Below are 14,196 nucleotides of genomic sequence, written 5' to 3'. Positions count from 1 at the left end.
AGGTACTGGTAGGACATAAAATTTGATGTAGCCATTTGGTGGCAATGATGGGATCATAATTACACAGTGTTGGAAATGACAGCAAAAAATACTGATAAGAGAATATATCAAAAAGCAGAATTTCTCCAGGGGAAGGTTCCCGGAGGCTTGGCTGGTAAGAGACTTCTCTAGGTGGCAGTTCATCCTACTAAATGAGGTACATCCGGAAGGACAGAGAATGGGCTGCCTCCCTGTGCCGGCAAGGCCAGGGCCGTTGGCTAAGGCTCAGCAGACAGATGTGCCAGCAAGAGACAATGAGAGCTGTGCTCTCAGGAAGGGATGGAAAAGTCCATGGGTTACAGTAAATAGAGAAGGCGCCTTAGAGAATTCATGAAGGCAGACAACGGGAAATGCTATCTATATAGAAAATCCTAACAACAATTTTGAAATCATCCATTGCAAAATAACAATAAAACCATTGCAAATAATGTCAATCATTCTTGTGTCAGGATTGTGTCAAGCCTTCTGTACACGATTCCCTTTACTTCTCACAACAGTCCTGCAAAGTAAATAGTATATTTTTTAAGTTTATTTATTTTGAGAGAGAGAGAGAGAGCATATGCACTCATATGACGGGGGAAGCACAGAGAGAAAGGACAGAGAGAGAGAGGATTCCAAGCAGGCTCCACACTGTTGGCACAGAGCCAGATGGAAGGCTCGAAATCATGACCAGATGTCATAGATGGTTCCCAGTGTGGACTGGACCATCTGGCTGGAGGACCGGGTTTGGGACCAAGAGGATAAGATGAGCTTGCAATGTGGTGAATTGAAGATGTCTGTGAGGTGGCCAGTGGTGATGCCAAGCAGGCAGTTGGATTATATGGAGGCAGCCAGAGAAGAGAGGGTGGGATGGGGAAAAGGGGGCATCATGGCTTATGGTACTGGAAGTATACATCAAGAAGAGAGGAGGGTGTGGGCCTGAACTCTGAGAACATCGAGCAAGAGAGGAAAAGCCAGCAAAGACTGATAGAGGTGTAGAAGGAACACCCGTAGAATTGGATGTTATTGCAAAGAAAATCGAGTATTCGAGTGCAATGAACAAGTTAAAGGGGCCTGCTGTGCAGAATGCCGCCCAGAGGTCGAGTAAGATAAGTGCATTCATTTCCTGTTTGAGAGAAAGGGAAGCAATCTGCTCAGCAAGTGGGATCTGAATTTGGGGTGCGAATACATCAGTTTGGGTCTGAGCGCTACCATGTGCCTCCTGTACACCCTGACCACTCTTTGAGTCTCCCCACCCTGGCTCCCATTCCTGGGCTCTCACAGAGGTCCCCAACCAAGCTTGTCCCCTACCTAAGTCATGTTGGGAATTAACCAGGAAGATGGATGCGAAAGAACTTTGTCAACTACCCAAAGCTGGACAGATCTCTCTTTTGAAGGGCCTGTCCAGTGTAGTTTAAATATGGCTAATGAGCCCCCACCTCGTGCTTCTGCTTAGAGAACTCTAAACAATTTTGTGTTCATCCATATGTGGCCAGCTTTTTTTAATGTTTATTTATTTATTTTTGAGAGGGAGAGAGAAAGAGAGAGTGCAAGGAGGAGGAGGAGGCAGAAAGAGAGAGAGAGAGGGAGAGAGAGAATCCCAGGCAGGCTCCACACTGTGAAGTCCAATGTGGGGCTCAAACTCAGGAACCGTGAGATCATGACCTGAGCCGAAATCAAGAGTTGGACGCTTAACTGACTGAGCCACCCAGGCGCCCCCATTTGTGCTCAGCTTTTGCTCGCGTTCTCCCTTATCATCTGCTTTCCTTCAGGGCAAGCAGGCTAGTCTCAGAGAAGCTGTAGCAGCTGCAGCCTGAGCCCAGAGAAGCCCCTGGTATGTGAGGTTATTCTTTGGAACCTATGTCGTTTCTCCCAGATGTTCTTAAACCAAAGCAAAGGGGCAGGGGCCAGGGGGAGCTGCACACATCTTTAAGAGCCAGTATGTGCAGGACATCACAATCGAGCTCTGAAAATCCCCATGGGCAACAGAGCACTTGGGGGAGATTCTGTTGATAGCAGTATTTTGTCTAACAGTTACCTTCCTTATTAAGTACAAGTTTTTAACTTAACTGTGCCTCAGTTTCCCCATTTGTAAAACTAGAAAGAATAGTAGGATTACCTTCCAGGGCTGTCATGAGGATTCAATGAGTTAGTTCCTAGAAAAGCTTAGAATGTGACTAACACTTAGAGCAGCACTCAATAAATATTAGTTATTATTATTGGAGTGGGTGCCTTTGGCTGAAGTCAGAGGTGTAATTTCCAAAAGTTTAAATGCTTTTATGTGCAGTAGTAAAATCGTCTTGAATTTATTAAAATAAATGTGCCAACAGGTAAGCTTTTATTCATGTCTTGAGAAGAGTATATGTTATACTAGTAGGAATTCATTTATGTCATTAGGAGAAAAAAATGTCAATAGTTTTTAAATGACTGGATAGCTTAGTACAGAGGCAAACTATACCAGCTTCGAAGCTATAGAAATAAAGGTGTAATTCAAGCTATGTGGCCTTGAGTAAATTACTTACCCTCTCTGAACCTCAGCTTCTGTATATACACAATCAAAATACCATTTACTAGGGCACCTGGGTAGCTTAGTCCTTAAGCTGATCTGACTTCTACTCAGGCACCACATTTACATATGTATTCTGCATGTTCTACAGCCCGCATCTCTTTCCAGTGTGTCCCCTTTCCTCAATCCCCCTTCCACCGCCACTCACAGAAACACCACCCTCTCTGACCTGGACCAACTTGGCTCTCTCGTCCACTCTTGCCTCCTCCAATCACTCAACCTTGCAGCAGCCACAGTTTCCTTTTAAAAATGCCGATCTGATTGCATTCCCTTGGTTAACACGTGTCAGTGGTTTCCCACTATTTTCAGGGTAAAATTTAAAAATCCTTAACTGGGCCTGGGAAGCTGTCTAGATGAGTGTGCCTTGGCCTACCTGCCTGGCATCTCTGCGTGCCCCTCCCACCCAAGTCCTTCAGCTGGAATCCCCAGCAGGCCTCCCAGCCAGGCTGGGCTGCTGTCTCCACCCCACACCTCTCTGGTTGATTACTTAGCCGCCCTTGCTCTCCACCACAGCAGTCTGGCAATGATAATGAGTGGTTATTTAGGTGACTATCTGCCCCATGCCCGTTTCCCTCAGAGATCTGGTGAACACCAGGGCAGACTGTATTCCTGGGGTCCAGCATAGCAGAGGTGTGAATTCATGAAATTTGTTGAATGACTGCCCGTCGGAATAGGAAACATGTTTTAATTCTACCATACCCAGTTGAGCCTAACGTCTTCGAAAGCCCAGCCACTGACATTAAAAAGTTAGAGGCTTGGGGCGCCTGGGTGGCGCAGTCGGTTAAGCGTCCGACTTCAGCCAGGTCACGATCTCTCGGTCCGTGAGTTCGAGCCCCGCGTCGGGCTCTGGGCTGATGGCTCAGAGCCTGGAGCCTGTTTCCGATTCTGTGTCTCCCTCTCTCTCTGCCCCTCCCCCATTCATGCTCTGTCTCTCTCTGTCCCAAAAATAAATAAACGTTGAAAAAAAAAATTTAAAATAAAAAAAGTTAGAGGCTTATAGAGAATTCACCTGTCAAGACTGTTAGGCTCTCACTTTTTAGATCAGCGCTCCACTCTTACTGGCCAATAAGATACGAGTGGTATTTCTTAAAAAAATTTTTTTCAGGCAATAGAACCAAAGCAGTATCACATCTTTCAGCTAGGACTGGATGTTTCTATAACTGGCTGATGTTATGATGGTCTTGAAGGGCACTAAATAAGACGTAGGTGACTTGAAAGACTTAACGCAATTCTCTGAAGAATGAAACTTACCACCATTGAGCAATTTGGTGCCCGTGGGGTCAATATGATTATTCTTGTGACTTAAAGATATTCTTCTCCAAACGAAGGCATAGGATGCTCTCAGCGAGTTGGAAAAAAATGATAAATCACTAAAACCATTCCAAAACTCTTGGGCACAGTTAAGTATCACCACAAATTTGGCCAAGGTTAGTCTGAAAAGATGACCACAGTAAGTGCTGTAGCACTTTAAGGTGATGATTCTTGGCCCCTAACTCTGTGATGGAGAAAAAAACAAGAGGGATTTTGTGTAGGCCAAGTGATAGAAAGAAATTTTTATTGAACTAAATAAAAATAAAGGAGGTCTTCTATGTACTTTCCTCACTATTGATGGATTCATTCACCTTAGCTAGGTTCAGTCAATTTCCTGGAAATCAGTTATACATTGTGCTTTATCACCGGTCAAAAGCTGAAAGTCTTATACCCAACCTATCGTTGGTCCAAAGTCACGTCCTTTTCATGAGGCTGATAAATGACTACATTCAGTGTACAAAGTCCTTCTAAGAATATGCAGATACTGATATAGAACCTATTCAAATCCACATGGTTACCCATAAATAGCAAAGGACACACAGGGCTTCCTTGGAAACTAAAACTCTGGTAGGAGGTGACATCTGAGATCCCCGGGGAATATAAAGGGTACAACCCACACAGCCCTGTGTCACCAGAAGGTCATCTGATGGCCCTTTATTTGAGAATCGAATTGCATTTCCAGGATGCCAACCAAAGCCCACCTGACCCACAATGAAGCTAAATCTGCAAGTCTAACTGTGGGCTTTCACTGCCTCTACATAGTCCGAGCTCCTACTCAAGGCACCAGAAACACAAGTTGTCACCACGGGCCAGGGCGGCAGACTTGGATGGGGATCCAGCAGGAGCAGGATGCAGGAGAGGAGCCCCTGGCGGCAGAGACAGTTATTACTTAGGAGTTCAGAATTTACAGCCACCTCAGTAGTTAGTATTTCTTTTTCTTTGTGTTGAGGAATAGGTGCAAGATGAAGGATCAAAAGATAAAGCTGGTGTAATCTCTTAATGCCCTGTGGTCACAAGTGTTCCTGCTTCTGAGGAGAAGCCAGGGCTCATGTGCGTTGGTGCACAAAGCAAAGTGTCCTTGGGCACACCGTTGCCTTTGGTGCAAGCGGGGACTCGGAGGGTGTGTTCTGTGGGTACATGTGCCCCACTGAGTCTGAACTCTGACCTGCCTCCAATATAGAGGCTCCAGAAAGTGCCACACAAGAAGAGACACGAGGAGGCCTTGGCCATAGCTCTGACGGGGCACACCAGAGCCAGAACCCATTTTAAAGAAGAGCACCCGCTGGCTGGGTGCAGCTTGTTTGTCTTCCCTAAAAGTCCTTAGGTTCTCAGAGTAAAAGGCCACAGGACCATGGGCCAGAAAAATATGCCTGGCTAATCAGTGGAGAGGCAGAATGGATGCAGTGACAGCTCTTTGGCTCTGGAGTCCGATCCCCTGGGATTGAAACCTAGTTTTCCTCCCAAGCTGTGTGACCTGTAGCAAGTTATTAACCTCTCTGAAAAAAAAATATTTTTTAAGTTTATTTGTTTATTTTGAGAGAGACAGAGATAGCATGAATGGGGGGGGGGAGGGGCACAAAGAGAGAGAGAGAGAGAGAGAGAGGGAAACCCAAGCAGGCTCCGTGCTGTCTGCTTAGAGCCCAATGTGGGGCTCTAACTCACAGAATGTGAGATCATGGCCTGAGCTGAAATTGAGAGTCGGATGCTCAACCAACTGAACCACCCAGGTGCCCCATAACCTCTCTGAAATTCAGCTGCATTATCTTCAGACTGGGGTTATTGTGAGGATTAAATGAGACAATTCATGTAAAGTGCAGAACAGAGTACCTGTCATATGGTAAATGCTTTGGAAAGCATTAGAAATCGTTATTTTAGCAACTTGATGAAAAAAAATGTTTAAAGCTCAAATAAATCATATCAGGTAAGGAGGGAAGAAAATACAGATAAAAACAAAACAAAATAACACAATGCATCCTCTGAAAAGACTTTGCATTAATTGAGAATCCAGGCTCAAGGGTCAAAAGTTGTTATGTCAAAATTTAAAAAAAAAAAAAGGAAGAAAGTGCACATAAGTGTGTGTGTATGCACAGGCACGTGGGCATTCTTGAGTATTTTAAATGTTTTATGGGAGGACAGTGGAGATTTTCTAGGGTTTACATGGTGTCATTCACTTGAAATTAAGTGTAACAAGTCATTAGGCAAGGAGCCCACTAACTAAGGCATATGGTCAAGGTTTCCAGGGTGTAACGCCTCAGTGAGGTGGTGCCCTTCAGAAATGCCCTTGGAAGGAATAAACCATAAGGAAGGGAGCAGGAGAGGCGGGACGTGGGGGCAGTGCCCGACAGGGTACTGCTTAGGTGAGGGGAGAGGTTTGGCCAGAGTCTACACGAGTAAACATGGGCTCCAGCCCGCAGAGGCATTTGGTTCTCAGAACTGGCAGACTGGTGGATATGGCACAGCTCTGGACTGGGGGCTAGAATGAGAGGTCCCGACTGACCTGGCTGGGCTGAAGGTGACACCAGGTCTTAGCTGCAAGGGATTTCAATTCGTGCCCAGGAGAGTAACCAGAGGGGGTACAGGCACCTGCACAGCTATACTCTGCGCTTCGCTTCTGAGAGCTGCTTAATTAACACCCACACCTCCCTTTCCCCTGCCTCTGCCTGCTCCTTCCAAGGTCTCCTTTCCATGGCACCGCAGGGTCTCCGTCTACTACAGTGTCATTTTTAGAATAGAAGGTGGTGAACTTCAAACTTCTCTTGCACGGAGCATTCTTCACACTGACAAGAAGACAGACTTATAAACTGAAATTGGAACGTGCTTCACTTGCCCACTGATGCTTGCAGAAGCCTGCAAGGTCCTATTGTGAGGGTCGCAGTTCAAGGCTTCAATGACTTATTTCGGGGCTTGTGTGGACATTGAGATCAGATCTCAACGGGTGTGAACACTGTGCACTTAGCGGCCCTGTGATATCGGGCCAATTATTTCAATCTCTTCCTGAACTTCAGTTTCCTCTTGGTTAAATGGGGATTGTATGCATTCGGCACGAGAGGCAATGGATATACGCAAAGAGATAATGATAGTAGATGAAATCCTGGATATAAGCAAATAACCTCACCCAGGAGCTGGCGCACAGAAGTCGCTTTATAATTGCAACTGTTGGGTATTATTGTGGCTGGTCTGTGTATGAACATTCCAGGGATATATGAGGTTGATAGGATTTTACTGCAAACTGAAACGGAGGCCCTCACCGATTTAAACCAGGGAGGCTGGACCTGGATGTGCCAATTAAAAAGCAATCTGCTCCTGGTGCCTGCAATCCACCAGCCTCGAACTGCCGTGGCCACCTGACAGAGCAAGTGAATTGCTGTAAACCGTTAACGAGGAGCAAGACGGCGTTTGGGAAAACTGTAAAATTGCTGCCCCATTATCGTGCAGTCGGTCAACCTTTCATCTGCCATCAGACTTTTCCAACAGCTATGCTCTCAGTTTCCAAACTATCTAGAGGCTTTGATGTAGCCCATAAAGGAAGGAGGCTTAACAAACTTCTGTAAGACCACAAGGGTGAGAGCCTCACCCAGGACAAGGCATGCAGGAAGGTGTGGCTGCTGGTATGGTTCCCCACACAGATGACAGCAATGCCTGCTGGTGAAGGCAAGTGTGGCCAGCAAGCTGGAGGACGGGTCCTGGATACTAAAGGTGTGCAAAAGGACTTGTGAAGTGCTTTCCACAGTGTCCAGAGGGGTGACGAAGGGGTATCTACAGGAGGACCCTGCGTTTCCATACCTGACATTTCACTTGCCTGCCTAGTCACGGCGGTCTACTTAACACCTATATTGTACCTCTCCATATTGACTCATTTATTCCTATATTAGTTCGTGCATTCCATGAATACTCACGAGGCATCTACCATGTGCAAGGCCCTGTTCTAGGCGCTAGAGATACATGATGGAGAGATGCATCGGGGACGAAAGAGACAAAATCCCCTGTCCTCGGGAGCTCGGATTCCAGCGTAAGACGTGCAAAGGTACATAGAGAGTACGTGTGAAGGTGGTAAGAGCTGCGTAAAAATAACAAAGCCGGGGAGGGCAACAGGACATGCTAGAGGGAGGGGGTGCAAATTTAAGTAAGGTGGTCAAGGAGGCTGCACTGAGGAGGTGATATCTAAGTAAGACTTGAAGAGGCTGAGGTCTTTAGCTGCTTTCCTGAAGTGACCACACCAAGGTCACTTCTCATCAAGGTCCCGCCCTGGCCCCCTGCCAGGCAAGGGAAGTCCTTGACTGGTAACAGCATTCAGGCCTCATCCTCCTTTGCAAGTTAAGGTGTGTACTCCCAGCGGGCCATGGCCCCACCCAAGGATGGGACACTCAGGAAGCGACCTGGCCAAGAGGCGTGGGCTTCCACGGTGGCCCAGGCAGGTGCTCACCTCCTCCAGCCGCCGCCGCTGCTCCTTCTGCTCCTCTATGCGCTTCTGGCGCTCGGCCAGCAGCTGCCTCTTGTGTTCCTCGTTCTCCCGCTGCTGCTGTTCCAGCTGCTGCCGCCGCAGGGCCTCCGAACGCTCCTTGTTGGCCAGCTGGAGCCTCAGGAAGTCCCGCCGCAGTGTGGACTCCCCTGGCAGGTTCAGAATGGAGCTGTGGGCAGGAGGGAGAGATCAGGATCCTGCGTGCGGCAAGGGTCATTATTACCCGGGTCCTGGGGAGGACAGCGGGCAAACAACTCCCCTGTATGCCGGGAAGGGAGCCACATGTGCCAGCGGGGGCTCTTAGACCCTCTGTTAATTACAGTACTCATCCCCAGGGAAACTGAGTCAAGGCTCAGCCTCCTTTTCAGTGTGACTGCTGCATACGCGTTCTGTCTCCATCCCTAGATGGAGATGTCATCACCTCTCTCCAGCACTGTCCACGCTGCTCCCTCACCCTTGTGACATGCAAAGATCTGCTTCTAAAGGTTTTAATGAGTGTGCAAGCCTTAGGCCCTGGGTCGGCTGGTTTTCATGTTTAAGAAAGGCACAAAAAAATCCAGCAAATGAAATGAACAACCGGGAGCAGCAGGGAACCTATTCTACTAAGATGAGTACATCACCCCCACCCCCCCACCTCCTCCGTGACTCCCTGCACCAAACCCCAGGAGGCAAAGGACAGGCTGCTCATGTGAAGACATGATGAGCCAGGGAGGGAGGACATTTGAGTCAAGGTCAATACAGAGTAGAATAGGAACCCAAGCCTGCCAAAGTCAGAGAGTTCAGGGCTTGTCTCGCTGCAGCAGGATTAAAGAGAAGTGACATGGTTTGTTCTGGAGCAGATGGTGTAGACTTCAACCCAGCTCACTGATTCCTAGATTCTGTTTAAGCACCATGGGCTTCAGTTTCCTCATCTGTAAAACGATGGTTGTGCATCATGTGTATGTGTGTGTGGGTGTGTGTGCGCGCGCACACATGTAAGAAAGAAAGTAGAAAGAAAAAGAGGATAGAAAACACCATAAAGCAACTCTTCCCACAGCCCTGGTCTAGGGCTGTCCTATTCACATCTAACTGCATGTGAACAACTCAAAGTTAGACTTTGGTTGCACACAGCAGCCTAACAGGGAGGTGGGGAAGGCTCTTATTTGTTCATGCAAATCTTTTCATCTTTCTGGCAACTTCCACTTGCGATCAATCCATTAAATAACTATTGACCCTTTCTAGGTAGCAGGCACTGTGATAGGTTCCAGTGGATACAGCAGTTGCACAATGAATGTTCTCTCTAGTTATCTTGTTGTGGGGAAGAGAGACAGACAAATAATTAGATAAGATACAAATAACAATTTCACGTAGGAGCAGGGCTCTATATAAGACAAAAGATGTAATGGCTTAAGACTGGCAATGGCAGGAGGCTGGGGCGAGAATTAAGGGATCTGCTCAAGACGGGGGTGATCAGGGAAGAACTTTCTGAGAAGGTGCCAGATGAGCCAACACTCAAATGATGACGGGTTGGTCCCACAAAGAGGTAGGGGAAGAACCTTTCAGGCAGAAAGAAAAGCAAATGTAGAAGCCTGTGGCGGGGACAGGTGCGGCATCTTTGAGGAACCAAACTCCATGGGACTTCCCAGAGCACAGTGAAGGAGAAAGGTGGTCCAAGAGGAGGCCAGAGAGACTGGGCAGACCCGGGAAGGCACATGGCATGGAAGCCAGCAATGGAAAGGTTATAGTCAGGGTAGTGACGTGATGGGATTTGTTGGCTGCTGAATGGACTTCTGTCTGCAGGGCGTGGGAGGTGAGGGCAAGCAGGGCCACCAGCTGGGCTGGCACTGAAGTGGCTCTGTGGGGGTGGGGCGGTGAGGATGGAGGCAGAGAAGCACTTGCTGGGAGAGCTGATGAAGCCTGTTGATGGATCTGGTGTGTGGAGTGAGCAATGCTTGCAGGTTTTGTCTGGCACCTGGACAGTGGTGGTGACGCAAACGGGAGCAGATTTGGTGGCAGTTGACGAGGGGATTATTCTGTTTTGGAGAGCGGTTAGCATGCCACGTGACTGCCATCAATGCCAAAAAAATGACATGAAAAGGCTTTGTTCATGATGTCCCACAGACGGTGCTTGGATTCTACTAACAAAACTCCTCTAAAACTTACAGCTTTTGTGTAGGACTCTAAACCAAACCGCAAGCAAGAGAGCTTATCCACACAGGCCACAAGCTCCGTGCAAAAAGGCAGGACTCGGGGAGCCTGGCCTCACCATGCACACGAGGATGCACTGGTGTTGAATCAATTGATGTGGAATCAATTAACTGATGTTGAATCAATGTCAGGCGATCTGAGCTGTAGTAGTAGCTCAGTCATAAACTTGGTGTGTGACCTGCTTGCCATCTTTGAGCTCTCACCTCATTTTTAAAATGAGATAACCACTGTCCCTTTCGAGTTTTCAGGATTTCACAAAGATTAATTACATGTGCCCATAAAACAGGACTTGGAACATAATCTTCAGTGTGATATAATGACACGTTACAATTATAGAAGTGTTAAGGCATGGCTAGGTCAGCCCGCTAAGTGACTCAGTTTAGCAAGTACTAGTTAAAATGTGGCTTCTCAGTTCTCTAGAGAGTGATCAGAAGGGCTGACGTGACATCTGGGTGAGCTTTGGAAAAATAAAAAATAGTGCACAACCTCTCTGAATGCAGGGCATTTGGTCCTTTGCCTTTGATCGTCACTACTTGACAGACATTATCTCTATGCAGCTAAACTGGGGGTGGCTCATGTAAAGTATCAGATGGAAGGAAAAACTTTCCTTCAGTCTCTGACCTTGAAAATTCCTATAGCAGGTGAAGAGAAAAACTGGATGGCCCAGTAAGTCCCTCCTTCTTCCTGTAGTTCAGCAATAATCCAGCTTGGGAGATCTGAGTTAACTCAAAAAAAGAAGCCACTGGTTCATTCTAACAGCAGTGGCTGAGCTGGCCTCTTTCCTGGTCAGGTAGCTCCGCCCCAGCAGTATGGCAATTATGCCTCCCGGATCATTGGAGTCCTCTCCTTGGATGGCTAGAGGATGGAGCCCCGTATACCCCACTGAGCTTTCTTCTTTTGCATTTTCCCCGATAAATCTCACTTCCCACCACCATGGTGTGTGTGCCTGTCCCCCTCAACTCACCAAACTGCTGCCAGCTGAATTGTCTCAAGGAACAGAAATCCCAGCAATGTGAGTACACTAACCTTAATCATTCATAAACACACTGGAAGAAAGTCGGAATCAATGTCAAGTGAAATTCAAAACGCAGGGATGGTAATGATAAAAGCAGCATTGGTTCTGGGATCCAACATGTGACAACTGAGGTGGGCATGAATGTTTCTATGTAAGGTTCCCCTCTCGAGCATGATTCGATTTCCTGGAAATTATTTCCTCTCAGATTAGACTGTAGTGAAAATACCGAGACATGTGACAAGGACAGTGGCTGCCCAAATGGGCTTCTTAAAGAAAGGTATGATGTAACGAAGTGAATAATTCAAGTTCCAAAATACCACTGAGGTCTCCTGAAAGTCGCAGTTTTAGGTACTTTGAGTCTTGTATTACCCAGATAATCGCCTCTACCCATTCTACACGTTACATACGTGAGGAAACAAGGTCTTAGAATAGAGACCATAAATCTTAGGGGACAAGATAAAGAATACGCTGATTTCCACATTTTTGTAAGAGTCTGCCCGGGGAAATTTTCCCAAATTAATGAGTATGTTCATGGGCAATAAATTAAATGAGACCACCTTGCTGGATTCTTAAAAATGAACCTATAAATCAAAAGGAAGCACGTTTCACACAAGCACAACTCAGAATGTGAAAGTAACACTTAGCTTTTGCTCTCCTACCTGGGCTCTCCTGAGTCATTCTCCTCCTCTTCTTCCTCACTTCCGCTGTACTCATACTCTGTCTCATCTAAAGAGAGACTCACAGAATGTTAGTGCACAAAAAGATGCTGCGGCTCGGTCAATCCCCCCCCCCCCCCGACCCTTGTTTTATATATAAGTAATCTGAGGCCCAAAGAGCTGTCATTAATGCTGACCTGGGACAGGCTCCAGGCCTCCTGACTTGTGATTTAATAGTTCCCATCAGCTGGATTCAAGTGCATGGAATTAACATTCAAAACTGTCCCAGCTGACTCTAGATACCTGTCCCTAATGGCTAGTGTTCACATGAAAGTCAAGACAAGGAACTGCAAAATAACTTTTCAGTTTGTGTTAATTCCCCATTATGGGACCACCTAAACCAACTTTTATTGGCCCAGTATTAGCTTATTAATCATTTTTTTAAGTAGGAGTTTTATTATGACTTACATGGACCCACAAACTGTCTTTAGATATGTTGATAAACACCAGAAAGAAACTTGACAATGTGTGCTATTAAAAATATAGAGTTGGGGTGCCTGGATGACTCAGTCAGTTGAGCATCTGACTCTTGATTTCAGCTCTGGTCATGATCCCAGGGTTGTGGGACCAAGCCCCTTTCTCCCTCTGTCCCTCTCCTGCTCACACACACACGTGTGTGTGTGTGCTCTCTCTCTCTCTCTCTCTTTCAAAAAAAAAAGACATAAATGGACCATTGGGGACATCCATTTAATTCAGTAATATGTTAAGCAAGTTAATATGTAATAATAAATACGATTGAGTCTGCTTTGGAGAAGATCAGAATCTAATGGGCAAGATGGACAAGTAGGTAATCAGATCCTCCATGATTATGAAGAAATTAATCTTTATTGGGTATCTCCCATGCCAGTCACCCTGCTAGATACTTTACCTATGTTCTTTCGTTTATTTTGCGTAACAATACTTTAACACATTTTCAAGTGAAGACACTATCACAAGAGGTTAAGTGACCGAACCAATGACTTATTAATAAAAGGTCAGTCAATCTGGGCTTTCTTTGAATTTAGAATTCAATCCAGAACTTTTCCAACTTTGAAACTAGTATTCTTTCCAACATATTATATGCTAAAGAGAAGTGCATAAAAAGAGCAATGAGATATCAGAGAAAGAAGCAAAGTCCATCGGTCATAATGAGGGAGAGGGGGGCAGCAAAGCCTTTGAGGAGGAAATGAGCTGCACATTGTAATTGTTGGTGGCCCCCTTCCAGGCAGATGGCAGCTGAAAGTGGTGGGAAAAGGACATTCCAAGCAACATAACAACGTGGGTAAGGGTGACAGTATTAAAGGGCATGGCATGTTCACAATGAGTTGTTGGTGGCTAGATGTTGGGTGTGAGAAAAGCAGACAGAATGAGTAAGGCCAGCAGGTCTGATATGACTTTCTGATCCTTATATAAAAGTGCTTGCTGAAGACTTTTCTGTGGGGTTTGGGGTATCTTGGAAGAGCTTTTACTTTTAAGCAAGGCAGGGCGTCACATTACTGTTATCCTTTCATAGCTGTGGGTTAGTAATTATAACTTTGAAGGCATTTGTGTACCCCTAAAAAGGAACTAAAACTGCAATTTGGTTGGGCTACCACCAGGAGGCAGCACACATGCCAGGAGGCAACACACCTTTGCCTTCCATACTCTTCAGCCATTAAAGGGCTAATGAAAAGGAGCCAAAAGCATGATGATGTCAAGTGCATTTTTTTAAAATCACAAGTTAGTTTCAAATATTTAGATGTGTATGAAGTTTTCAGGCTACTTATTTTTGAGTATTATGTCACCAAAATGTAAAGGACTTCCATAAGGTGTTTCAATATTCCACACTGAAAGTGTACTTTTCCGAATTTACCTGAAATAAATCAATGGAAGAAGAGTAGGAAGTAAACTGCAGAAATTTTATCTAGAGAAGGAAATTCTAGCAAGGAAAAGAAACACACAATTA

At 46.1% G+C, this 14,196-nt stretch overlaps 1 protein-coding gene across 11 annotated transcripts in view; it reads right to left on the bottom strand.

Annotated features, from left to right (window-relative positions):
* TNIK (TRAF2 and NCK interacting kinase) overlaps positions 1 to 14,196 on the bottom strand; it is a 396,267-nt gene that overhangs the window by 90,020 nt on the left and 292,051 nt on the right. For all 11 annotated transcript variants that reach the window (XM_045502990.1, XM_045502979.1, XM_045502982.1 and 8 more), the window contains exons 11-12: positions 12,216 to 12,282; positions 8,319 to 8,523 (exon numbers count right to left, since the gene is read on the bottom strand). In XM_045502990.1, coding sequence (XP_045358946.1) covers positions 8,319 to 8,523; positions 12,216 to 12,282 — 272 coding nt within the window. The remainder of the gene's footprint in view (positions 1 to 8,318; positions 8,524 to 12,215; positions 12,283 to 14,196) is intronic.

Source organism: Leopardus geoffroyi, chromosome C2 (genome assembly GCF_018350155.1).
Source record: "Leopardus geoffroyi isolate Oge1 chromosome C2, O.geoffroyi_Oge1_pat1.0, whole genome shotgun sequence".
NCBI classification, from domain to species: domain Eukaryota; kingdom Metazoa; phylum Chordata; class Mammalia; order Carnivora; family Felidae; genus Leopardus; species Leopardus geoffroyi.
The sequence above is the reverse complement of the archived record's forward strand: the minus strand, read 5'-3'. Positions and strand labels throughout refer to the sequence as shown.